The sequence below is a fragment of the Macrotis lagotis genome, chromosome 5 (assembly GCF_037893015.1).
Source record: "Macrotis lagotis isolate mMagLag1 chromosome 5, bilby.v1.9.chrom.fasta, whole genome shotgun sequence".
NCBI classification, from domain to species: Eukaryota; Metazoa; Chordata; class Mammalia; order Peramelemorphia; family Peramelidae; genus Macrotis; species Macrotis lagotis.
In genome coordinates, this window is record NC_133662.1 from 255,726,467 (window position 1) to 255,753,319 (window position 26,853).

The following is a 26,853-nucleotide window of genomic DNA, read 5'->3' on the forward strand; positions in this document are numbered from 1 at the left end:
TCTCATAGGATCCTTAAAGCATCCTATGAGGTAGGTGCTCTTACTACATGTATGGCAGATAAGGAAACTGAGGTAGAGAGGGCTGAATGATCTGCCCAGACACACACAACAAGGAAATGACTTATACTAGACTGGACCCAAACCCAGCCCTTGGCAGGTTCCTGCACCTCACCTGAGTGAGGCTCAGAAGGGTCAGTGTTGGAGGAAGAATTAGAATACAGGCCTCTGACTCTGTGACTCACACCACAGAAGGAGTGACATCCACTCAGGACGGCTGAACCCCAGGGACAATAAGGGGAGGTTAGTGACCAGTGCCACATCAGTGGGACAAAGTTTAGGTGGAAGGAACAGGGACTACCTTCACATCCCATGAACAGGTCTTTACCACAGACAAGGATTTCTATTCAGGTCTTGGGGGGTAAGTGGGCACAGGAACACAGCTTGACAGCTGGAAGAGATCATGGATGCCCTCTGGTCCAACTCTGCTGCCCATTTTACAGACAAGGAAACTGAGGCTCAGTGAAATCACTTAGGGTCACAGATCTAGAGCCAGATGGACTCAGAGCTCAGTCTCTTCACTTGACACATGGAAAACTGAGCTGCTACAGTGACTTGATGGCCCATGATTGCTCTTCTGTGGTGTCTAAGGGTCACCTGCTGAACCAGGCAACACCTTTGGTGAGGTGTTCTGGGTAAGACAAGGCTTCAGATTCTTGAAGCACCAAACAGAGCTGCATTGCATCAGTTTTGAGGTGCTGTCCCTATTGCTGACCACTTACATTTTTTTGTGGCTCAAGTCCACAATTTCATTAGTAGAGGAAACTTGTCTTGGGCAAAGGCTATCCCCTGTTGCAGATCTGCACCTACCCTGCACCTGGAGATCTCAGAAAGGTGGGGTGGGGGCAGTAGGGACAATGCTTGCCCAGATTGACACAGCCACAGCTGGTGGGTGTCCCAGATGAGACTTGAACCCCCATTCCCGCTTTAGAGATCAGCTTTCTTCCACTACACCATGTACCTTCTTCACTAAAGGAGTCTGCTATAAAATCCTGGGTAAAATGCTTTAAAAATGTCATCTGACTTCCTCAGAGCTGGCAGAGATGGGGGGACAGAATCTTGTAGTTAATTCTGGACCATATGATTCCACAGGTTAATTCTGAATATAACTTTCCTAAAGAGAAAAAGTGACAAGCAGAGCTGATTCATAAATCTAGCCCTAAAGATGACTGCTAAATAGATCTGGAGAAAAGAACTTTCTCTTTACCTCTCCAGCAGGTATAGGTGTTACGTGCCCCTTGATGAGTCCACAAGTGTTCAGACGAGTCTGGAGTAGTCTATGACTTTTACAGACTTATTGCATTTCCAGTGATGATTATAGGACAAGTTGAATTTCCAGGACTAAAAGGGAAACATTGCTTCATTTTCCTTATGTTGCTCTCCAACCCCAAACAAAACCCAGATAGCCTAAATCCTTGGGGACTGAGATGTCTTACAGATCACTTCAAATTCTGATGCTGCCGGCGTATCATGGAGTGGCCCCCCCACTCCATGCAGCCAGAGAGGTTACAAGCTAATGACTGAGGAACAAATACAAACCATTAAGCAAGTTCCACAATCAACGTGCTTTTTTGGGCCTGGAGGCCAAGAAAGGCCAGCAAATCACAGAGCGATGGCATGGAATGGTTGTGTCTGCACTCAACGTCTTGCTGTAAGGTGGCTCAGATTTACAGAGCCCCACAGAAGACCAGACATCAATTGGAGAATTGGAGAATTCTAAGAGTTAAATGCAGATGAGATCAGAGCCGGACCAACACTTCCAAGTTCTAATTTTATCTGAGCATGGCCATGTAAAAAGAACAGACATATTTTCTGGACAAAACAAAAACAGCAATGACCAATGCCAATATTTCTCCAAGTCTGATGCATGGATTCAATTCTCAGAATCGTATTCTAGTCAGGAGGAGATAAGAGCAACTTGTTATCACTGTGGAATATTATAACTCTTCAAAAGACATTGGCCTGAGAGGGAGATCAGAAACAGTAGGGGGAAAAAACTGGGAGGGGGAGGCAAAGAAGGGAGCCCTCCTTCGGCTTACCAAGGTGAAGGCTTTTCTGGGTTTCGGGTTTTTAAGTTCTTATTTCCAGTTCCATGTTGTTTTTCCAGCCTCAGATGGCCTAATAAGACTCCCAAGATCTGAAAGCCCTGCTCTCCACTAAGCTGAACGTACAAATGACATATGACAGCGTACAAGATTAAGTATCTCAATTTAAACCCACCACGCGGTACAAAACTCAAATTTAGCAACAGTTCTCACGGAAATCGGTACCGCACCCTCCACCTGCCCACTGGCTGCCATTTATAGGAACAGAATGTGACCCGCTGCTTTAGACAGATCATCAACTATCGGGATGATTAATAGCGAATAGCAATCAACAACCAGGAAGCCAGGGCTAAACTATTATTTGGATGGCTGAGGAACCAAAGTCCCCACTGTCTAGGAATGGACATAAACTAACCTTAATTAAGTCCGTAGAGATCAAAGGCCCACCTGAGGATCGAGCGAGGGCTACAAGAAGTCAGAGAGGCCAACTGGTTCAGCCCCTTCATCTGATACATGGGGAAACTGAGGCCAAGAGATCCAAAGGGATTTGTCAGAAGTCCCCTAGGTCAGGTCTGAAACACCTGCAACTATACCACCAAATCTCAGTGTGGTCTGCAGATTCCTGGGGGTCTCGGAGACCCTTTCAGGGGATTCTCAAGGTCAAATACATTTTCACAACGATATCAAATCATTATTTTTCTATTAAAATAGTACTCCTTTTCTTCCCCCAACTACCAATCTGGACGATCCCTTCCTACTTCAATCAAAACAACGAATTGCAACAGACTGAATGTGGAAGCTACAGGAAAGTCCAGCTGTCTTTGACTAAGAGATCTGTAAAAGGATGTCAAACAGTGCAACTCTTCTTTCTATCTTATTTTTCATAAGATATATGATTTATGTTAACACGAAATGGGTTTATGAGTCAGTGATTTTTCTGATGGCTTTTGTCCTTCATTCTAGAAGAAGACTATGTCATCAGGAAGATGATGCCATGACAAACCCCTGAATTGGAATTGAGTGAGGGGAGGCTGTGCTAAGTCCCCAGCCTCACCTTCTCCTCCAGGGCCACCTAGGTCCAGTGGCTAGATACGGCCTGGAGATGGCCCTGGATGTGAAGTGATCAGGGTTAAGAGACTTGCTCAAGAATACACAGCTAGAAAGAGTCAAGTGTCTGAGGCTGGATTTGAACTCCTGTCCTCCTGACTCCAAGGCCGGTGCTTTATCTACTGTACCACCTAGCTGCCCCTGGGGGTTTATGAGCATTATTTAAGTGAATAATTTTTTTTTAAAAGATCAACTTCAATTTCCAATACAGTGAATAATGATATCTATAGTCCACATAAAGAAGAGTTCTTTGACATCATCAATAATTTTCACAAGTATAAAGGGTTCCTCAATAATTTTTAAGAATGACAAGGAGTTCTGACCATTAAACCTGAAAGTTTGAAAACCATTGCACTAAAGTGGTTCTCTCCTTCCTTTTCTGAGTTTTCTTGTTTTTTCTCTCCTTCAATGGTCCCATTTTAGATGGAAAGAAGAAGGGAAATGGGAAGAAGAAAGGAGCAAAGGGCAAAGAAGAAAAATTAGTTATCTTTCAAAGAGTAAAGATCAGCCTCAATTTCCCCCTTAGAATAGAAGTTCTCTGAAGGTAGGAATGTCTCCTTTGTCTTTGCACCTCCAATACATGGCCCAGGAGCGGCACTGAGAAGGCATTGAAAAATGCTTTTCATGTTGACTGACTGATTGTGGGGGAGCCAGTTTGGATGGCAGATGGTCTACTGGGTGGAGGGTCATGGCTTGGTTCAGATCTAACAAGAAAGGGGTAGGCGGGATGGGAAGCAATAAACGGATGGGGGGGAGGCAAATTCAACAGGACTATTGGGGGTGTGCAGGGATGTCAATGTGGGTCTAGGTCTGTTGTTGATGGAGGGGCTGTCAGCTGAGAACCAAAGCTCTCCTGGGATTATCTAGCAGTCCTCCCTTTTTGACTCAGATACTTTCAATTGTGCATAAGCAGCCTCCTCCCTTTAAAAATCTGGCCCTTGGCACCTATTTTTCTTAGGAAACTACTTTATTAGATTAATGGAGCATTGGTAATATCTAATTAACAACAAGATTGAGTTTTTCAATGGGAAGGGAGTGCTGCAGAAAGAAATGGCCCCTTTATAATGGCACCTGCCTAGGAGAATTCTCCCCCCCCCCCATCAGGTATGGTAGCTTTGGCCTACAGCTGCTGGGGAAGGGTCTCCACTTAAAGACAGTAAACATCTCTGCTAGGACCCCGGCCAAGGAAAGGCAGGGCTGGGCAGGCTGAGAGTAGAGAGAGGGGACTCTGGCCTGGTTTCCAAACCTGAGATGTTAAGCTGCGGCCTCCACGCCTCATTTCCTGCATGGCTTTGACGTGGCCTGGCCCAATTCAACTGCAATGCTTTCTGGCCCCAGAACAGGCCTTCCCTTTCATTGAGGCCTCCCCACGCACTCAGAGTGACCGTGTGAGGCTGAGGACGGAGCCTCATGGGACCCATCACAGTCACCCAAGCTTGCCCTGTGACCACCCTTGATCCAGAGGTCCTGGGTTCAAAGGCTACCGTTGTCCCTTACTATCTGGGGGATATCATGCAAATCACTTGAATCTCCTGGTGTCTCAGTTTACTCATCTGAAAAAGCAGGGGGTGAGTCCTGATGGACCCTATGGCCCCTTCTGGGTGGGGAACATGGAATCAGGAAGACCTGAGTTTGTATCCTACCTAAGATTCTTAACTGTATGACCCTGGGCAAGTCACTTAACCTTCCCAGCCTCACTTTCCTCCTCTATATGGGGAAAATAATAGAACCGACCTCCATGGGTTGTTCTGAGGATTAAGTAATGTAACAGAAGTAAAGCAGTTTGCGAACCTGGAAGCCCTCCATAGATGTTAGTGATTCTGGGATCTAGGACCCCGAGGAGTTCCCCAAAACAGAATTTACCCCCTGGCCTAGGGCAGCTCTGCTCCTTGTCCTCTGCCCCTTCCTCACATTCTGGGCACTCAGCATCACCTTCAGATTTATGTTCTGGCTATCTATGATCTGGCCCCTTCTCTTCTCCACACAACCTTCCCAAACCATGCACGAGCCTGTTTCTGTTTAAAACATTCATATATTAAAGGGAACTGTAAAAAAAAAGTTTTAAAGGATTTTCATCTGGTTTTCCCAACTGGAAATAGACAGATGAACCAAGATGTACATATTCACACACACACATATAGACACAAAGATAAACATAGAGACATTTATGCACATATGTGGACGTAGACGTGTGTGTGTGTGTGTGTGTGTGTGTGTGTGTGTGTGTGTGTGTTGTGAGTATGTATGGGAGTGATCTAGAGTAAAACTAACAAGGACGCTTAGGTCACCAGGTTCTGTCAGAGTCAAAGACCTTATGAGGATCTGGGTAACAGATTGGCTCTGGGCACCACAGTTGAAGTGGGTCCAGAGGAGAACCTCCAAGGGTTCTTGGGGACCTCCAAGCCCCCAGAGCAGACCCAGAGAGGTCAACTTCGGCTCCCATCCCCACGGAAGCCTTGGAGCCTGTGCCACGGGGCGGCACTCGTTACAAGGAGACCCACTGGATGAGAGTGGGAGCTCAGGAGACAAGTGCCCAGCCAGCGCCAGCCCCCTCCAGGATGGGAGGAGCTGAGGCCCACCTCCGAGGCCAGCCCGCTGCCCGGCCCAGACACTGGATGACCAGAAGGAGAGCCTCCCGGGGCCAGGGCCCTCACGAGGCCCGTCTGGGCTCTGCCGGCGGGCAGCATGAAAACAAGCCGTGCTGGCTCCGGCCCTGCTTCACGCCACAACCCCCCGAGAGAAGCCCACTGTCAGTCACCGAGAGGATGTGCGAAATAATTATCTGCGGAAAATATTAGATTTGCTCTGGACTGTTCATTACCCACAATGGTTTAATAGGCCTTTTATTGAATCGCTCCGGAGCTCTGGGCCTAAATCAATGCGGCGGGAGCGCGGAATTTTGATGTATGCTGTTGACTTCCAAACACAGAGCAATTTGTAATCGCTTTGGCTCACTGTTGTTCTCCAGGCTCCCGCTACATCCCAAGCATTTATTTCTGACCACAAAATTACATTTATTCAACAGAAAGCAGCTCAGGGTCTTGAAGAGGTTAACTTCTGGAGGGCTTGGCGGCGCTCCAGGCCGGCGAGGAGCCGCTCATGGCAGGGCCGCGCGAGGAGGCGCCCCGGGCCGCCCGTGATTAATAGACTGCTGAGCGCCCGCTCCGCCCGCTCCTCGGCCGGGCCGCCATACATCACGGCCCGGCCTCACCGACTGACTGAAATTGAGTTTGGCTTCTCCCTCAACCGTTCACTTCCTCTCTTATGCAAGGCGAGATCCTTTTCTGCTTGAACAGAACCAAACCAGCTGCAACTGGGGAGAGCCAAATGTGTTTCCAATTAGGAGGCTGGCCTGCACGGACCGCAGCTCCGCCGCGCCCCTAATTGAGCCGTCAGGCCGCCGAGCTGCGGGAGCCACCGGGCCGTGGGGGCGACCGCGAGGAGCGCACACGCATGCAAGCACACGTGTGCGCACACACGCATGTTGGCACACCCCTGCATGCACATACACACACACGCGCCCGTGCACACAGACCCCACAAAGCTCTCCATGCAGAGTCTGGAGAAAAGACGAGGGTCCAGACTGAGAGGGGGCTGCCGGGTCCACTCTTCCCTCCCACCACGCACAGGTACAAGAGAGGGGACACCATCCCAGAACCAAGGAATCAATTTGGCATCCATTGCTTGGACACCTACTGTATGCTAAGCCCTAGTGACAAAAAGGCCCCTTCGGCCATCTAGGCTGGGTCTGACTAGGTAGAGAGCTTGGAGTGGCTTGCCATTCCCTTCCATGGCTTCTTTTTACAGATGAGGAAACCAAGGCAGACAGGGCAAAGTGACTTGACTCAACCAAAAGCATCTAAAACTGGATTTGAACTCGAGGGCACCCTGTGTACTCTGGTGCCTCTAGCTGCCTGAAAAGCTTCCTCACCTTGGGGTTCCCTTTCTGGACCAAGTTGGGGACCCTAAAATAAGACTTTGAACGGATGGTCCCGCATCTAACCCCAGTGCTCAGTTCAAAGTAGGGGTTAAGAGCTCATTGGCCAGGACAGCTAGGTGGTGCAGTGGATAGAGCCCCAGGGCTCACACCTGTTTGCCTTGATCTTTGTGAAGTCTATTTTCTTAAGGCACTTAACTCCCTGGGCCTCAGTTTCCTCATTTGTAAAATAAGGGACTGAGACTAAATCCAGAGCTATGACTCCTGAGGAGATTTTAGAGCTAGAGTCTGTCTTTATCCTGTTAAAACAAAGCAATATTCTTAGAAGAGACCTTTGAAAATGACCGACGTTCCAGAGGAGAAAGTTATCTGATGAAAATAATTTCAGTTGACAAGATCTCACCACTCTATCAAAACTGCATTTTGAGCAATTCTAATTCTTACAAGTTTTTTAGACTAAGTTTAAATTTCTTCCATCATCCAGTTTGCCCAACTCTTTCCTAAACCTGCCCTTGGAAAGAAATCTAATATTTGATATACTATGATTAGTAACCCTAACCTACCATTCCCTTTTCCTTCCTTCTTCCTTCCCTCCATCTCTCTCTTTTTCTTTCCTCCCCTCCTTTCTCCCCTCCTTCCTTCCCTCCCTCCCTCCCTCTCCTTCCTTCTCTCCCTCTCTTCCTCCTCCTCTCCTTCCTTCCCTCCCTCTCTTCCTCCTTCCTCCCCTCCTTCCTTGCTTCCCTCCCTCTCTTCCTCCTCCCCTCCTTCCTCCCTTCCCTCCCTCCTTGCTTCCCTCCCTCTCTTCCTCCTCCCCTCCTTCCTCCCTTCCTATTTCCCCATACTTATATCACACTGGTGATTAATACCAAATCTGCAGAAAACTGAAACTCCTGAATACTTTCCCCCAGATTCTGACACTTCACTTTTCTCTGATTTAACAGATATTTTCTTCAGTCCATGCATTATGTCAGCTATCACCCCAGATGGTGGCTCTAAAAGCAGCAGAGAGGGAATGACCCTTGGAGTTAAGAAAACCTAAATTTAAACTGTGCCCACTGCGGCCTTGGATGGGCAACTTGACTTTTCTGGCCCTCAGTTCCCCCCATCTGGAGAAGGGGCATGGACATCTTGGGCTCCAAGCTCCCGGGACTCTCCAGAACCAGATACTTACTTCCTAAAATGGCAGCTTGTGTTTGTCCCTGATAAAGTTCATCTCGTTATTTCGACTCCCTGCTCCCTATTTGTGTGATAACTGGTTTAACTTTTGAAAATACCGCAGTCAAATACAGAGATCCATGTGAATTCTGATTCTCTTATGTTAAGTATTAGCTAGGCTTTCCAGTTTGGGGACAACTGAAAAATTGAGAAGCACATTCCTTTATTTTCAAACTTGATAATTTAATAGAAAGGTGAAAAGAATAGGGCTTTGTTGGCAAAGAACAAAATTAAAAGAGAGTGTCGGCAGGGCTGTGGAAAGACGGGCAGATGAAATTGCTCTGGTGAAGCAGTAGTTAGATCAACAACATATATAGGAAAAGCAATGAAACCACCCACTCCTGACCCAGCCATCCAAGACCCTCCAGAAGTCAAGGCAGGTTGTTGTGGATGACAAAATAATCCCATCTCAGCACTCCAAGCCAACACTCAACACAAAGAGGGTGCCCACAGCTTGGTAAATGGGTGAAAAACTGGCAAATGAACCCAATGGACCATCAGCACACTGCAAGAAATGATGACTAGGAGCATTCTGGAGAAACCTGACAAGGCTTGTCCAAGGTGAAGCCAAGCAGAGGAAGCAGAGCCAAGCAGATGAGATACGCAATGACAACGATAATCCAAGTGAAAAAGAGATAACCTGAGCCAGAATTCATTCCAATGATCAGTCTTGTCTCTAAAAGAATAAAGGATGTCTGACAGGCATCACACCTCTCAGGAGAAAGTGAGGGCCAACGGGAAGTGGATGGGGTATATACTCCATCACCCTGTCTTCTCCATACTCCCCCCTTTTTGGAGGATAGGGCCTCTGTGGGGCTCCAGTTTTCCAGTATCTCTTTCATTCTTGAATTCCCAAAGACAGTTGCACAGTGCCCACTGGAAATGACTTTAAATTCTTTAGAATAAAATCCATTGGGTTTCAACAATTCATTTAAAGTAAGTAATCTTAGGGCTGAGAGCAAAAATACTGTCTGGCCTCAGAGAGAGGAACCAGCCCCTTGGGGGCCAGCCTACTCCCATCCCCTGCCCCAGAGCCTGAGGTCTGGGCTAAGTCTAGACTCCCCCTCCCTCCCCATGCCCTCCTTGGGAAGATTCCAGAGCTGCCTGCCAGGTGGACATGCCCCACCCCAGTTCCAGCTCAGAGAAGGCCAACAAAGGTTGCTCCCAAGAACCTGGCAGGCTGTCAAGAAGAGTCTCAACAACAAGATCTCTTACTGGTACGCCATACTCAAACAAGACTTGGCTCCTGCCTCCTTTGCCCTGCCTCCCCTTGGAGCCAGGTCTGCCCATTCCACTCTGCCAGCTGCAAAACCTCCTCTGCTGTGATGGGGGCTCTTTGGGTCCCATCTCTACCCCTTCTCCTGATGCTGCCATTGATAAGAGATCCTTTAAGACTACCTATGGGCCAAAGGGGACCTAGCCCCCCCCCCAAGTTCAAATGAGGTTTTAGAGGAAACAAGGGACCCCATACCCATCTCAAGCTTCAAATCCATCCAAACCAGGTTCAGGCCACCTCTTATTATAGTGGGGAGTTTGTTAACAAGGAGACAGAACCAAACCAGGACATGAAGAGTTCCCTGCCATCTGTTACAAAACCTTGTCCAAAGAGCAGTCCATGATGGCATGGTATGTAGGGGATGACCTGAGTGTGAAGCCTCCCCCAGACATGGATGGATGGGTGACCTTGAGCAAGTCTCTTGCCTTCATTCCCTCATCTGTATAATGGGACATTAGATAATATTGCCCAGGGTCTTCATGAGAATCAAAGGGAATAATACAATTAAAGCACTGTGCAAACCTTAAAAGGTTATCATCATCATCATCATCATTATTATTATTACTGTTATTTCTTACTTATTTTCTTATTTTGAACTCATATTTGTAAAAGTCCCTTTTTTGTTCCTCATGATTTCTCCCAGTTATCAGGGATCTCTTTCTCTTCAAAATTCCTCTTTTTCCTCCTTGTAATTGGTCAGGTTCCCCCCCCCCCCACTAGGGTGCAGATGTGTTTCATTTTCTGGATTGCTTTCTGCTCCCCATCCACAAGCCTCTGGAGGAGTTTCCACCACTGGTAAGGTGAGATGCCACTAAGGAATCCAAACACTAACTGCATAGCAGACACTCAGGACACACCTGTCCAGGTGACCCAGTGCTCCCCAGGATGCTGGGAGCAGAGCCAGAGCCTTCATCCAAGCAGTTCTGACAGGTTGGCCACAGGAGGCACCAGACGTGTAAAGGATAATGGACTCCCAAGCAAGGTTAAGGCGCATGTCTTTATCTGGCCAATATGTTTTTAATCTGATAATATACCTGGCCATTTAAAAGTGAGTCCCTGGGGCAGCTAGGTGGCACAGTAGATAGAGCACTGGCCCTGGAGTCAGGAGGACCTGAGTTCAAATCCGGCCTCAGACACTTAATAATGACCTAGCCCTGTGGCCTTGGGCAAGCCACTTAACCCCACTGCCTTGCAAAACAAACAAACACACAAACAATAAAAGTGAGTCCCCTAGTTGTAGTACTAGAGCAAAGGCAAAGTCAAGAAATAAGGTCCTTTAAGGGAGAGTTGAAGGGGCTGGGGATGTACTGTTTCTATACAACTGATGATACAGGAGAGATGGTTCTGGCTACTCTGCGGATCTGGGTTCAAATTCCACCTCTGCCTCTTCCTCCCTGTGCCCTGGTTCAAGTCATTGAATCTCACAATGCCCCCCATTTCCTAATCTGTTGAAGGATGGGGCTGATCTAGTCAACCTCTGGAGGTCCTTCTGTCCCCTCTCCCTCCAGGACATCAGGATCTTAGACCCTTTCAATTCTCTGGGACTTCATTTCCTACCCTTTAAAAAAGGGAAGCTGGACTAGAGGGACCCAGAGACCTAGGATTCGAGGTCCCATGATAAATTTCTGTGATTCATCTAATCGTCTGTCCAGAAAGTTATCCCAAACTTGGTGCTCCTCTGCCCCCCAGAGGAATGGTCTGTGGAGGAGGGAGGTATGGAGACTTCGGTCCTGGTCCCAGTTCTGCCCCAATGGGCAGGGCGACTTGGAAGGATGTTGGGTCTGGTCATTTCTAAGGTCCCACCTGGCTTCAAGATTCTGCGATGAAATGATCCCAAAGCAGCCTAGAACACTGGTATCAATTGCTAACATTTATTAGCGTCTGCCATGGGCAAGGCCCAAGAACTTCACAGACAGTGGTGGCTGGGCCAAGTCAGCTTTGGTCTTTCTTGAGAGTGGCCTTGAGCCACGTGAAGCCAAATGACAGCGTGTGTGCAAATCTGTCCACCACCGGGAGGCTTCAATGCTCGCATTTCTTTAGCCCCGTGATGGCCTTCATCTGATCCTCACAATGACCCTGGGGGAGCTGCTATTGGCATTGCCATTTTACAGATGAGAAACCTGAGGCAAACTGAGGGGGAGTGACTTGAACAGGGTCCCACAGCCAGCATGTAACTGAGGCCACATCTGAAGTCTTCCCGATCACTGGTTTGGTGCTCTCCCTGCTAGGCTGGGCACCACCTTCAGAAGTCTCTACTAGGCTACCCACTCTGTTCTTCTACCTTGGAAAGTGAGCCATATTCTAAATTCCAGGCTCAACTGGGGGGTGGGGCAGATGCTGACCCCTGGCAGAATTCTGCCCCAGATTTCAGTCAGTCATAAATGAAAAGCTGGGAAAGGCAGTTGCAGTCACTAGAACTCCACTGTGTCACTAAGAAAGAAATGAGCCTTAGCAAAGACATTGGCCTTCTAGGAAACTAATACTGGTCCCCACTACCCTAGCAGCCCTGGCACTGTCTCTCTTGGCCCCAGTCTGGTGATCCTTGTGGACAAGGAAGGAGGCAAGGAGGTGTGTTAAGAACTCCCACTACCCCAGCACTGTGCTCACCACTGTGCTCACAAATGCAAAACGCAAGCTGGTCCCCACTCTCTTAGGCATCGCTATTCTTGGAGGGGAAGATGAAGACACCACATGGAGGGGTCAATGAGTAAGGGAAGGGTGCCTTGGACTGCAAAGTTGCAGGGATGGTACCCAGACCCTTCAGGCAACCAAGTGACTTGTCATTTCCTGGAACCATCTAGTGGTTCTGACGTCTGGTCCCAGAGCTGGAGGTGAAAAGTGAGGTTGGGGACACAACTCTGAGAAGGTCTGGGACCTGTTCAGCGCTTTTCAGCCCAGGGTGGGAGGGCAGGAGCTGGAGGACAGGTGGGAGGAAGGGCTAGAGAAAATGAGAGGCAAATCTTCTCTCCCTGCAATTTCCCTGCAGCAATCTGAAGCACACAGAGGAAGCCTAGTCCTGTTTTTATGTGATTGTTACTCTGCTGGTGGCAACAATGGGCCCTGGCCTCCCCAATACTCTCCCGGTCACCATTTCCAGTTCCTTCAATGGATACACACTTTATGTGGCCTCCTCCTCGCTATCCTGTTTACCTTGGTCCAGAAAACTAATGTCTTTTTTTTTTTTTTCTTTTTAGATTTTTGCAAGGCAAACGGGGTTAAGTGGCTTGCCCAAGGCCACACAGCTAGGGAATTATTAAGTGTCTGAGACCGAGTTTGAATCCAGGTACTCCTGACTCCAAGGCCAGTGCTTTATCCACTATGCCACCTAGCCGCCCTAGAAAACTAATGTCTTCATGGAAACCTATCACCCACAAATGATCCCAGGACTGGTGGCCACAAGAGCCCCTGGGACCACTGCCTCCCTTGACCTGGGGACTTGGATTACCATGGCCTGCCTGAAATCCAATTGGACTTTTGGCAGCCACATCACCATGCTGATTCATTGAGGGTAGGTAGGTAAGAAATAAGGTCATTTAAGGGATAGTTGAAGGGGCAGGGAATGCTGAGCCTGGAAAAGAGGAGGAAAACACATGGACATGCTCATAACTCTAGTATCTGATGGGCTGCCAGGGGAAGAGGGATAACTCAGAGGACATTTTGACACAACTGGCACTGTTCAGAAATGGGGTAGTTGCCTCACAATGCAGGACTCCACTCAATGGGGGGGTCACTCTTGGGGAGATTTGGACATTTGGTGGGACATTTGATGAGGTGACCCCCATACTCTGGGTCTCTGAATTAGTAATAACAATATTATTGTTAATAATAACATTCAATCTTTTATAACTCTAAAGTTTATGTCTGATATAAACTTTGAAAATTATAAAGACATCACTACATATAAACACACACACACACACATACACACACACACACACACATAGATCTCATTTGATTCCACCAACATGTATCCACATGAGGTAGGTGCTATGATCACTACCATTTTTTAAAGGTTTTTGCAAGGTAAATGGGTTAAGTGGCTTGCCCAAAGCCACACAGCTAGGTAATTATTAAGTATCTGAGGCTGGATTCAAACTCAGGTACTCCTGACTCCAGGGCTGGTGCTCTATCCATTGTGCCACCTAGCCGCCCTGATCATTGCCATTTCTAAATAAATCACTTGACAAGTGACTTTCCCAGGGTAACATCACTACTAAAAATCTGAGGCAGGATTCAAATTCAGTCTCCTACTCAATAAAAGGAGAGTTGGCCATCTGCTCAACATCAGGGTTCCAAAGGGGAAGGGATTATCCCCCCTTCTTTCAAGGGACTCTCATTTGAGGAGGGGGAGGCAGACCACAAGGGAGGTTGCTGAGTTGGGGGGGGGTGTTCTCCGCTGGCATTCATCTTCCCCAAGGGGAAGTATCATCTCTCATTCTAATGCTCACAAAACTTTCCAAACCAGTCTGACTACCTGTATGGATGTATAATAAGAGAAAGCCACAAAATCTGACTCTGAACAAAGCCTTTATGGAGGAAGATCTGTATTATGGGTATAATTTAGAATCTCGGATAGTGGAGAATGGACACGGCTCTTACCAAATTTTCAAAAAACAAAAAATTCATCCAAGACCTCAAAGCACGTTAGAATGATTTCAAGGGCCTCAGAGGCCCTCATTGGTGTCGACGGGTTTTAGAACTTAGAAACAATCCTGAAAGCATCTAATAGCAAATACATACCACACTAGCCAATAGCAAAGAGTTAATCTCCTCTTGGGAGATTAACTGTGAATGCCCCCAGATGGAATGACTTTCTGGCAAGTCACGATATTCCTCGATTACTTGATAACTGTTAGCATTAATTCACAAATGTGATTTGTCTCTATGTCGACCCCCTCCACCCCCCCCAGCCCCGCAACCCCACCCCAAGAAGTCTGTTAAAACTATTGCAGAGAAAAACTCTGCCCTCCGATTGCTCAAAGGATACTTCCTGGTAGCTAATGGCAATTGCCTATTTGGTAACCAAAACAGTCTTTATCTAAATTGTGTTTGATGAAGACAGCCAGCCACAAAATCCTAACCATGTTCTTCTATTTGTCCATTCTTCCATTTGCAGCTTGTGATCCTCAGGGAGACAAAGGAGTTGAATAATTCTCCTTATTGGGGGTAAAACCGCTTCAGAGCTAACAGGTAGTTTGCACTCAGCTAATTGAAGGGTTGGCTGTGTTGTTATAATATTCTACAATGGAGAAAATGGACCTTTATCTCAAAAAGGAAGTTTTAAAATAATCTGCGGTCCCAAAAGCTTTCAATCATCATTTCCTCTCTATGAAGCATTGCAAAAGCCGGGGTGCTCCGTGTCCCAATGATCCCAGCTCCCCTACAGGCTATTGGAATGATGCCTCTACAATCCTTCATACGGGAAGAATGAGTCAATTTAGGGCCTAGGTAAGCTTGCCTTGGAAACACAAACACACAGACACTGTAGTTAGAGGACCTGGGTTTGAATCCCACCCCATACCTGCTTGACTTACTGCCAGTCACTTAGATACTTGGGCCTCAGTTTTCCCATTTGTAGAATTAATCAGGTGGCCTTTGAGGCCCTTACCTATCCTAGAGCTGGGATCCAATTTAAAAAAAAAATTAAAAAAAAAATTTATTTTCCAGTTCAAATTCTCCCCCTCCCTCCAACTGCTGTCCCCCCTCCCCCATTGAGAAAGCAAAAAGCACAATACTCATACATATGCAAAACATTTCCACATTATCCATGTTGCAGAGGGGAGAAAGGAAGAAAAACAGAGACAAAAATTTGCTTCTATCTGCACTCAAAGGGCATCATTGTCTCTCTGGGGGTGGGTGGCATTTTCTATCCTGGGTCCTTTGTATTGCCATGATCCAACTTCTGCAACGAAGCTGAGAATGGAGAATATAAATATATTTCACCTGACCCAGCATGATCTCTCTACACTAGCTCAGTCTGCCACTAGCTTCTCAGGATAATGGCTAAGGATATGTGTACACACACACACACACACACACACACACACACACACACCACACAGCAGCAGCAGAGCTGTAAGAGAGGTGACCCATGGGCCAACAGCCCAGAGGCCCCGAGAGATCATCAAGAGGCCTCCATAGGTCAGACTGGGACTTCCACTGGGGCCTGCTGTGGTCCAGACCTCACCATTATCCACTAGGCTCTGGCTGCCTTTGGCTTACAGATACTTAATCATGACATGTAGACAAATGAGGCCTGGCACTCCAAACTTCTAACCCTAGGGTAGAATCTTAGAACAGGAATGGGAGTCAGGATACCATTGTCTGTTTTTTTTTGGGGGGGGTGTTGCAAGGCAGTTGCCCGAGGTCATACGGTTAGGCGATTATTAAGTGTCTGTGGCTGGATTTGAACTCAGGTCCTCCTGACTCCAGGACCAGTGCTCTATCCACTGTACCAGGTAGCTTCCTCCAGAAGTGGACTCACCTCTGGAATAGTCTCAATGATAGGAAATTCTTTAGCTCTTTTTTAAAACAAGGCAATGGGGTTAAGTGGCTTGCCCAAGGCCACACAGCTAGGTCATTATTAAGTGTCTGAGGCCAGATTTGAACTCAGGTTCTCCTGACTCCAGGGCCGGTGCTCTAGCCACTGCACCACCTAGCTGCTCCCAAGCTCTTTAGCCCTTGAGGCAGCCTAGACTAGTGCTAGAGGGTGGGTACCCCCTTTAGGGAGCCTATCGTTGGCCTCTCTGGAAACCATCTCAAAAATATGTTTAGAAGTTCCTGAAACTATATCTCTGACCTCAACAATATTAGGAAATATTTCTATTGAGGGCTTTAAAAATGGCTTCAGGCATGTGTAGTGTGGGTCTTATAGGATGGCCAACAATGTTTTCTCTTTTTTTTAAATATTAGTCATGGTCATTTTTAAGATTTATCATTTTATTAGTTTTTAATTTTTTTGGCTTTTGCAAGGCGATGGAGTTAAGTGACTTGCCCAAGGTCACACAATTACAAGGTAATTATTAAGTGTTTGAGGCTGCATTTGAACTCAGGTCCTCCTGACTCCAAGAGTGGTGCTCTATCCACTGCGCCACCTAGCGGCCACTTCCATCAATGTTTTCTGAAAGGCAGAGCCCACCCAGACAGCACTGGTGCCTTTGCCAGGTTTGCAAGACCTCATGAAGAGTCTCATGGGAGCCTCTGACCAGGGAAAATTCTCCTGGGAGGTAGGGGGGAGAATCATGGATCTTGAGTATGCAATGTTCATTTTTGCCAAGATAGCAAAATACAGGAGTACCAGCTCAATGAAAATTGGTTTCTTTGCAAACCTATCCTTTTATCTTTGGAAGAATTTTATTTATTCTTTTGTTCCTTCTTTTGATTAGGAAACCTTCCAGCATTTTGAAGATGCTCACATACCCCTTTCCAAAACCATATTTCTAAAAGGTTAAATTTCAGAGGTTAAAAAAAAGAGATCTCAGCCCCCCCCATCTAAGTTCTAGCTCTGCTCCCCTCCCCCAAAGAAATTATGCTAGTTAAGAATTCTCAGGCTATGCCAAAACAGACAATTTGATGATTTTCCTAGAGAGCCCCATCTAGAATATTTGAAGCTCCTGTCTAGCGCTCTGACTTAATGGCTCTGTGTCTGAACCGAATAGTCCTGCTTTTAGTTTGCAAGCTGCAGAGGGCTCGCCCAGGGAAAGGTCTTAGTAGTCTTTTATTAGGAAGAGAATGACTTTTTGCCCCATTTCCGAAATGTTACCTCAAGACTACCAGGGAGACAAATGAGATGGATGAGGGAGATGCATGTGCAAATCTGCTCAGTCCCAAAAACAACCCTTGGCGAGGGCTCAATAAACACTGGGACAACAGACCAGGTCTAATAAGATGAGAATATGGAAAAGCAGACACTTGGGCACAAGTAAGATGGCAGAGATAGAGATGGGAGTTGTTTATGGTTCACAAGTATTAGGGGTCTGGCAGCTTAATTTGGATCAAGGGGCCAAAAACTGGGACCCAACTCCTCTTTGACATGTCACTGACCTCGGAGATATGGACATCTCCTCCATTGGCATAGACTGGCACCATTATGGGCTGCCTCTCCTCTGCCATTTTTCTCCATTTCTTTCTTCTTTTTGCTTTTGTTTGGTTTTTGCAAGGCAATGGGGTTAAGTGGCTTGCCCAAGGCCACACAGCTAGGTCATTATGACGTGTCTGAGGCCACATTTGAACTCAGGTCCTCCTGACTCCAGGGCTGGTGCTCTATCCACTGCACCACCTAGCTGCCTCCATTTTTCTTCATTTCAATTTAACTACCTCAGTAACACACCTGCTTTGGGCTAGGAATGGGGGATTTAAAGATAAAATAAAGGAGTCCCTGACCTCAAGGTGCTTACAGACGAGAGCCCCCCCCCAACATGCTGGTGGCTTCCTTGGCCTCACAGGATTCTCTGATTCATGCCCACAAGGTACCATGCTGCAACTAGTGACGCCCACCATCCTCTGCTCCACTGTGTGCTGACCTTCAGTGCTGATTCTGGGGAGAGCATGATGTTCCATGATTCATAGCTGGAATGAATCACTGGGAAAATACGGGCGTTTAGAGATGAGCCGTGCTGGCACGGAGCAGCTGAGAATTACTCAAAGGGTCAGAGAGCTTCCTTAGACAACCCGGCTCCCCTCCCCCTCTTCCTCTGGATGCTCGCCCGGCCCATTGTGGAGGGGTTCGGACCCATGGGCATGCTTCATCCACTTAGGCTCTCCTGTGTGGATTAGCCAGCAGGACCTCACAGAGAAGGCCTCCAGATGCTGAGCTTAGAAGGCCAGGAATCCTGCCCTGCCCCCTCCTCAAAGTGACCCACGCCTTTTGTGAGCATCTCTCCATCAGAAGGACCATGGAGGGCTGCGCAAGCCGCTCTGCCGGGGACATCATCATGGAAGAGGGATATAGGTGACCAAGGGGGGATCCCAGTCAGCTCCAAGATACAAGGAGATGTTAAGCAACAGGGACACAAAGGAAATATTTACATGTCAAAGAGTGGCTTATTTTAAAAGGGCTCAGGACTTTCAGAAAATTCTTTCCACTTTGTGCCTCTCATCCCATCATAGGAAATTAAAAAGCATAGGTACAAACCCAAGACTGAAGCCAACGATGGGAAGGAAGGAAGGAAGGAAGGAAGGAAGGAAGGAAGGAAGGAAGGAAGGAAGGAAGGAAGGAAGGAAGGAAGGAAAGAGGGAGGGAGGGAGGGAAGAAGGGAAGGGAAGGGAAGGGAAGGGAAGGGAAGGGAAGGGAAGGGAAGGGAAGGGAAGGGAAGGGAAGGGAAGGGAAGGGAAGGGAAGGAGGGAGGGAAGGAAGAAAAAGAAAAAAGAAAAGAGAGAGGAAAAAGGGAAAAAAAGGAAAGAAAAGAAACAGAGAAGGCTCAGAAAGACTAGAATCCATAGCCCTTGAGTGTTCTCACCAACCAAGCAGGGCTATAAACAACCATCATCACCAACAAGTCTGATACTCCTGAGTGGAGGAAGATGATTTGCTTTGTCTGTTCGCAGGCTCTGAAGAGGGTGGCCAGGAGGAACAGGGAATAAAGGGCCAGACCTGGAGGCAGGAGGACCTGAGTTCAAATTCAACCTGAGACACTTACTAGCTGTGTGACCCTATACACATCACTTCACCCTCTTTGCCTCAGTTTCCTCATTTGTAAAATGAAGGACATGGCCAACCTCTCCATTATCTCTGCAAGAAAACTCCAAAAGGTCTTGAAGAGTCAGACATGATGAAATATTTCAACAACCAAAAGGCAACGCAGAAGCATAAAAGGATGTGAACCAATCACCTGACTCTCCCACTGGCAAATGCCCTCCCCCGGAAATATTCCCCCATTCCTCCTCCTTCCTTGGACAGCAGGCAGCCCAGAAACATTTAATAAGCGCCTCAATGGTTGTTCTTCAATCGTGAAGACACGACATCAGGAGGTGAAGCCATGATGCACGTGAATTGGATTTGAGTGGGGGGGGGGAGGTTTTACTAAGTCCTACTTTTTCTGGGTGGCCAGATATGAATCAGGATAATTGGAAATGTGAGGCAATCAGGGTTAAGTGGCTTGCCCAAGGCCACACAGCTAGGTAATTAAGTGTCTGAGGTCGGATTTTGAACTCAGGTCCTCCTGACTCTAGGGCCGGTGCTCTATCCACTGCCCCATGGAATACAGCACATACCCTCTGACCAGGAAAAACCAAAGTCAAGGATCCATTCTGAAAACCCAGCTTGTGGTGGCTAAGACCAGGGAGGACCACAAAGGTCTGGGTTCCTGGTCTGCCCAGGAACCCATCTTGCTGGCTAGAAGGGGAAGCAGGGGTACAGCGCCAGCCCAACTCAATGCTGGCTTCACAAAAAACAAAACAAAACAAAACAAAAAAAAACCAAAACAACCCAGGGGCAGGTTTGTGAAGCAACTTCCAGAAAGGAGATGCTGACACCAGGTCTAGAAAGGAAATTTTCAAGAGAAGAGCCCCAGATTCATGGAAGGTGAGAGCAGGAGGAGACCCCTGAGAGTGGTGGGCATGTCCAGGAGCTCCCGGCCAACTTCGATTTTAAAAAGAAAACATGAGATGAAGCCGGGTCAGGCACGAAGGTCCAAGCCGAGCAGGGACCTTTCCGCGTCCTGGTGGGAGCCCCACAACTCATGGTGAAGTGAAGGTGATGGCAAAGGCTGAAGACAGCATGCAACTTGTAGCAAGTTCTATTGGGGGAAAGAGGAAGAACAAAGAGGGAGCGATAAGGAACAACAGGAAGCCGGTCTCAGCCAGGCTCTGCTTCTGTTTCTTCTCAGAATGACCTCTGGCCTGGGGGAGGGAGGCCAGAATATTGATAAAGTATCTGCTGGGGCCCTCCTCTGCCCAGGAAGCCCACAACCAGGTGGAGAGCAGATGGACAAGGAAAATAACCAGACAAGGTGACCCGAGCCTCAAGTCCAAGGAGGGGGTGATCCTGGCTGGCCGGGGCTGTCCAGAGTGCCCTCAATGAAAGTCATCCAAGTCCTGGAGGCCAGAGTGGTGACTAGCCAGGCTGTGGGGAGCATGGGGCTCAGTGTGGGTGATTTGGGGAACACACTGGGTCTGGAGTCAGATGGGAGAGCACCAAGTTGGCTTAAGGAACTCTTAAGTCCTAGGACCAGGATGGCTGTTAAAAGGGATTCTCAAGAGAATTGAGTCCAACAGTGAGAAATGAGGTGCCTTGTCCAACCTCACAGAGAGGAGACAGGATTGGAACCCAGGGCCTCAGCTGCCACATTGGGCCTGCCTCTGGGAGTTTCTCAAGGCAAAGTCAAGGCCCAAGGTCCACCATCTCCTGGGCCCTGAGGCACCCCGAACATCCGTCATAATCTCTGCCCAGCAGAGTAGGGAGAATTTCCTATTTTTAATCCTTTCTGCTATTATCTCAGGCTGGTCCTAAGTGCATGACCTTAATTGGTGATCCGGGCTGAAAGCAGAAAGAGCACCCCGATTCACAGACGAGAGCACCCACCAGCCCTCAAGGAATGTGCAGGGCCCCTCCCTGGCCCCTCCTGATTGATGGAGGGCCTGCCCTGGGACTGCAGAGGCCACAGGTCTGGCTCAGGAGGTCAATCTAGCTAATAATTTTAGGCAAGAATAATTTCAGGAGAATATAGCTATCTTGTACTTTAAACTAATAACACTATTTTTATCTAAAATGTCTCAGTGTGCTTCATATACACAATAGCTCATCTGGTTCCCTTGACAGAAATGCCGTTATTATTATTATCATTCTCCCCATTTTACAAGTCAGAAAAACGGGCTGAGAGAGGCCGTCTGGTCCACATCTCTCTGGACCTGAAGCCCGGGGCTGGTCCACTATTCTCTGTAGGCTCTGCTTCTACTCCCCTCCCCCAGTCTGCCTGTGGTTCTCCATCTTTCTAACAGGAGCAACCAGGCCAGCAGGATGGGCCAGTTGGCACAAAAAGAAGTCAATTTTGGGCACAGATTCCTCCCTCAAAAGGGCACAGGATGACTGCGGGGAGCACACAGGAGGCTTGCTGCTCAGGGGATGTTGTGGGGTCTACTATGTCTCCAGGGGGCCACAAAGCCACCAGAAACAGCAACCACCACCAGAATTCACAAGACTTTCTTTACAAAAGACCCTTGGTTTAAGCCTTGTCTTTTAGATGTGAGTAACCTGAGCCAAGAGACTTGCCCAAGATCACATATCCACAGGGTGTCTGAGAATTCATTAAACCTCACTTTAACATCTCTATGACAAGGATCACTTCTTCTCTATTCAGATTGAAATGGAGCCTGCCACCCCAACATCCTCTCTGATTCAACCAGACTCTCCCCTTCCCAATAGCGTACCCCCAAAGACCCCCTGGCCTTGCCTTCAGCCCTGCTGCTGCACCTACTCTTCGGTCCACTGGCCTTTCCACTCTCCACACAGCTGAGCCCCCCCCAATGTGCCAAGTCCCTCAACTAGAAGGTGAGCTCTCTGAAAGTGGGCGGCATCTCCCTTCTCCTGGCAGCTTAGCAGAGTACTGGCACACGGTATTTATCCATTCTATTCGATTTAGGACCCAGTGGTAGCCTTGAAGCCAGGAAAACCTGGGTTAAAGTACAGACCATCACAGTCTAGCATGTGACCATGGGCAAGTCCCTGAATCTTTGACTGCCCAAGGCAATACCAGACTGCATTGGAGGAGGGGGGACTTCCTCACTGGGGAGTTCCCTAAGCCAAGCAAATCACAGGTGTGGACCCCCTGCCCCAATACCAAGCAAACAGCAGCATCAAAGAAAGACAAACCCCAAAGAACTCTCCAAAACCTTTGCCGAAGAATGGGTGTGGCAGGTGGAAAATGACATTTCCACAAAATTTTCATTAGACCAATCTGGCTATGACTAGCCAAGGGTCAAGCAGAAGACATCATTTACACAACAGACATTCATTTAATGTGAATAAAAGGAAAACCAGTTTCCCACATCGAGAGACCTCAGGGTGCAAACTAAGCAATGTCAGAGCTTACCTCTCCTTGGAAACTCTTCAACAAAGGAGCTACCTGCTTGCGCAGATCCTGAAGTGGCAAGAGGATGAATCAGGAGGCAGACGCAGGAAAAAGAAAGAGAAGAAAAGATGTTAGGTTGGCCTCCCAAACAGCTGTGAGTCAAATGTTCATGATTAATAATACCAAACACCCCCCCACCCCGTTCCCTTTCATTTCTAGTGTATTGACAAATTTGACTTTGCTTAATCTAAATTTTATTTTAATCATGTGTCGTTAAGATTTCACTTTTAATAATGAGCCCTTATTTGCAGACAGGGAAGGGTCCGCAAAGGCCACCTGATTTTATACGCTATGTGATTAAAAAACACCCCACAAAAGCCCTCCCCCCCCACTCTTCAGTGATGTCAGCTTCCATAGTGTGCGGTCTGCTGCAATAAATTCAACTTGAAATAAGATGTAAATGTTATGATTTGGGTTCGAACATTGTTTCTATATGAAATGGATTCAGACCATAACTTTGACTTTCAAACCTTTTCTGAATGCACTATTAATGTAAATTAAACATCAAAGGAAGAAATCACTTCAGAATCTCTTGCCACCAATTCTGATACAGCTTAAGAAATTCCTTATTCTAAGAATTCATCAATCCGAGAACTGATAGGATACATAATACCTATTTAGACCATTCAGATCCTTTCAGCTAAATGTTTTGAGTCTTAGAAAATATACCATGGCACTGAAAACTGGGCCTAAGCAAAGGAGGAGAATTCTGCCTTTACAGGATACCAGAAGGGAGTTTAAGAGATGAGGCAGATGCTTTCTTGGGTGAATTTGTTACTGTCTTTTAATTTCATTTTACTGCAGCAAGTTCTTTTTAAAACACTTTTAGCTCCTGTGGAAATTCATTTTGTGACTTTTCACTTTGAAAAATGTCCCCCAAAGTTATGCCTGGGAAAGGTGTCCTGCCTTTGACAGTCAACTGATAGCACCCTAACCCAGAACTGGGCACATTGGAGGTAGATTTTTCTCATTTGCAGCGTAAGACAGCTACTGTGGACATTCTTCAATTTCAAAGAAAGACTCACTTAATTGAATCTTTTCTTCACTAACTTGGGTAGATGTGCCCATCCATGTCATGCATATCCCTTGCCAATAGTGCAAAGTTAGAGAGAAGGGTTAGCACTGATACTGAAGGACAGGGACAGGATTCAATGAGATGATGACAGGCTGGAACATGGTGCCAGACACACTTCACCCACCTAATATGGATCTGGAGGGACTGGGGGCACCAGGAGGACTCGAATTGATCGCGCCACAGCAGCCAAAAAGGCCAAGGTCTGGATAGACATGCAAGACATATGAAACCTTGGGAGGGTTAGGGAGTATTTCTGGTGCCATCTGTAGGAAGGGGGACCCCTCAAGGTCACTGAGGCACAAAAAGGTCCCCAGTTCCCAAGACTACAAAGATCAATGAAAATGATCCAGAAGAGAAGAGACCTGGTGGGCCAAGTATCTGAAGGATCACCTCGTAAAGATGGTTTTATTCTGTTCAGCCCCAGAGGGCAGAACTCGACCCAATGGGCAGAAGCTGCAGAGGCAAAACAAAGCTTGGTGGAAGGCTCCAGCATGAAAAGATGGCGACGGGCTCTAGTGGTGGAGTGGGGTGAGGTGGCAGCACTGGCACAGCATGAGGAGGGGCGGGGTAAGAGGACTGACAAGCTTGGATGACTGATTAGACATAGGGGGAGGTAGAATCAAGACAAACCCCAAGGACGCCTCTAGGGTCACCAGAAGGGCTGTGAGAGAAGATGGCACTCAGACTGATGGCCTTGATTTCCATGGTTGAGTAGGAGGTGGGGTTCTCCTCTGAGAGGGACTAAGGGCATAGGGGAGAATAGGAAGCTTGAGGACAGTAGAGAAATGGAACCAGGGTCTCAATGCAAAGTCTGGATGCCCACGTAGTTACAAATTGTAGGAAGAATTATGAAGCAAACTCTCATCACTTCATTTATCACTGATACTGTTCTGAGTAAAATGGCAGCCCTACAAACCTAAGGAATGCTCATTGTTCTGAGGATGGCACACCATTGGATGGGCAGTCCACTGAAGAGGTCAGGACATGCAACAGGCTTGGCCCAGACACCCAGGATGGTACTTTTAATGAATGAATGAAGAAGCCATTAACAAGCACATATTAGGAACTGAGTATCCTGCTTTAAAATAAATCCACCCCAAATTTTTCCTCACTGTCAGGTCCCAGCTTTCCAACCTCAATGTTCTCTCACTAATTAGGGATGCTTATCAAGAATGCAGTAATGGGGGCAGCTAGGTGGCGTAGTGGATAAAGCACCGGCCCTGGAGTCAAGAGTACCTGGGTTCAATTCCAGCCTCAGACACTTAATAATTACCTAGCTGTGTGGCCTTGGGCAAGCCACTTAACCCCCATTGCCTTGCAAAAACTAAAAAAAGAAAAAGAAAAAAAAAAGAATGCAGCAATGACTGCAGCAGAAAAAGCAACTGAGAGACAGCTTGTGAACACAGCCAGTGTTTAATGTGTTGGCTGCACGACTGACCTGAAAGGTAAATGGAGACAGAAAAGCAGAGATATTCAACATTCTCCTAACAGTATGTGAAGGTCAAAGGCAGCTAGGTGGTGCAGTGGATAGAGCACTGGCCCTGGAGTCAGAAGGACAGGAGTTTGAATCCAGCCTCAGACACTGGACCCTTACTAACTGTGTGACCTTGGGCAAGTCACTTCATCCTGATTGCCTCTCATTCGGGACCATCTTCTGTCATCGTGATCCATGTTTGACCACTGGACCCAGATGGCTCTGGAGCAGAAAGTGAGGCTGGTGATATAACCCCTCCCCCCACATACACTGAAATCCAATTCACATGCTTGTCATGGCATCACATTTCTAATGTCATGGTCTTCTTCAAGAATGAAGGACAAACACCATCATGTGAAGACCATCAACAGCTCTTTCCAAGATCTACTTGAAAAGGTAAATGGACCAAGTCCCTATACTGACCATTGAAGATAAGCTTTATATACTGGCTCCAGACAGGGAAGGGTCTGCAAAGACCATCCAGTCCAACCCACAGCAACACAAGGATTTGAACCCAGGTCCTCTGGCTGCAAATAAAATAGATTTGCCACTACACCACGCTGACTTTTAAAGGCCTAATGGAATCCCCCTAATACAAACTTTGAAGGAAGAAGGAAAAGAATAAATAAACAATGGTGGATTCCTTCTTCAGACCCACTCTAATGCGGCAAGCTGCCTGGTCAAACTGATCCCCATCAGCTGGGCAATGAGCTATTTTCCCCAGGTTTTGAAAAAGACCAGGCCATGCCAAAGTTGTTTCTTTATGTCCTCCTGCCACCCACTAACAAGGTATGAGACTATAGGGGCTTTTAAACAGTGGAAAATAAACACTTCTGCTATGTTTGCTACCTTCACCATGTCCCTTCTTAGTCACGTGAACAAATTAGTTATATTTGTTAAAAAAAATCACTTCATTTCATAATTCAAGTTTTAGTCACAGGATCACAGACCCCTTGGAGACCATTGAGTCCAACCTCTTTCATTTACAGATGAGGGAAAGCAAGTCACAGAAAAGTGGAGTAAATGATTTGCCCCCAAATTGGAACCAAATGTCCAAGGTAAGATTTGAACCCAGAGCTTCCTGAACCCAAACCCTGGACATTGTCTGCTACTGTTTACAAAAAGAACCTGTTTTGGGGGTACAGAAAGGAAAACTGAGAGATAGAGGGAGGGAGAGATACCCCAGCAAACAAAACTGTACACAGACCTCAAGTCATCAGCTAAAAATCACTCCTGCTAAATTTATTTTTGGCACCCTGAGAAATTCCTCATCACACACTGCCTGCAAATATTATCTGCATGTCACACAGAATTCTGCCCTCGCTGTACTAAAGCGAAGAGACAAAAATACAGATGCTCAATCCTGACCCATGGGGATCTCTAATGTCACTTAGCAAGGACACTGGATGATTTATTGTCATCTTAAAATGTAATGCCCTTTGCTGTCTGGGGAGGAATCGAGCCCTGAAGAATCAGCCACTTGCAAGCCCACACCAAAGCATTTTCCTGAAATTTTCAAACAAAGGGAGAGGGAAGGGGAGGGCCCAACGGAACACATAAACAAAATACTACATAGACAAAAGACTTAAAAAAATAAAAA

General features: G+C 47.2%; 1 protein-coding gene across 3 annotated transcripts in view; it reads right to left on the minus strand.

Annotated features, from left to right (window-relative positions):
- The window catches only part of CUX1 (cut like homeobox 1), a 407,456-nt gene that overhangs the window by 220,122 nt on the left and 160,481 nt on the right, over window positions 1-26,853 (minus strand). For all 3 annotated transcript variants that reach the window (XM_074189479.1, XM_074189480.1, XM_074189478.1), the window contains exon 3: window positions 22,666-22,713. In XM_074189479.1, coding sequence (XP_074045580.1) covers window positions 22,666-22,713 — 48 coding nt within the window. The remainder of the gene's footprint in view (window positions 1-22,665; window positions 22,714-26,853) is intronic.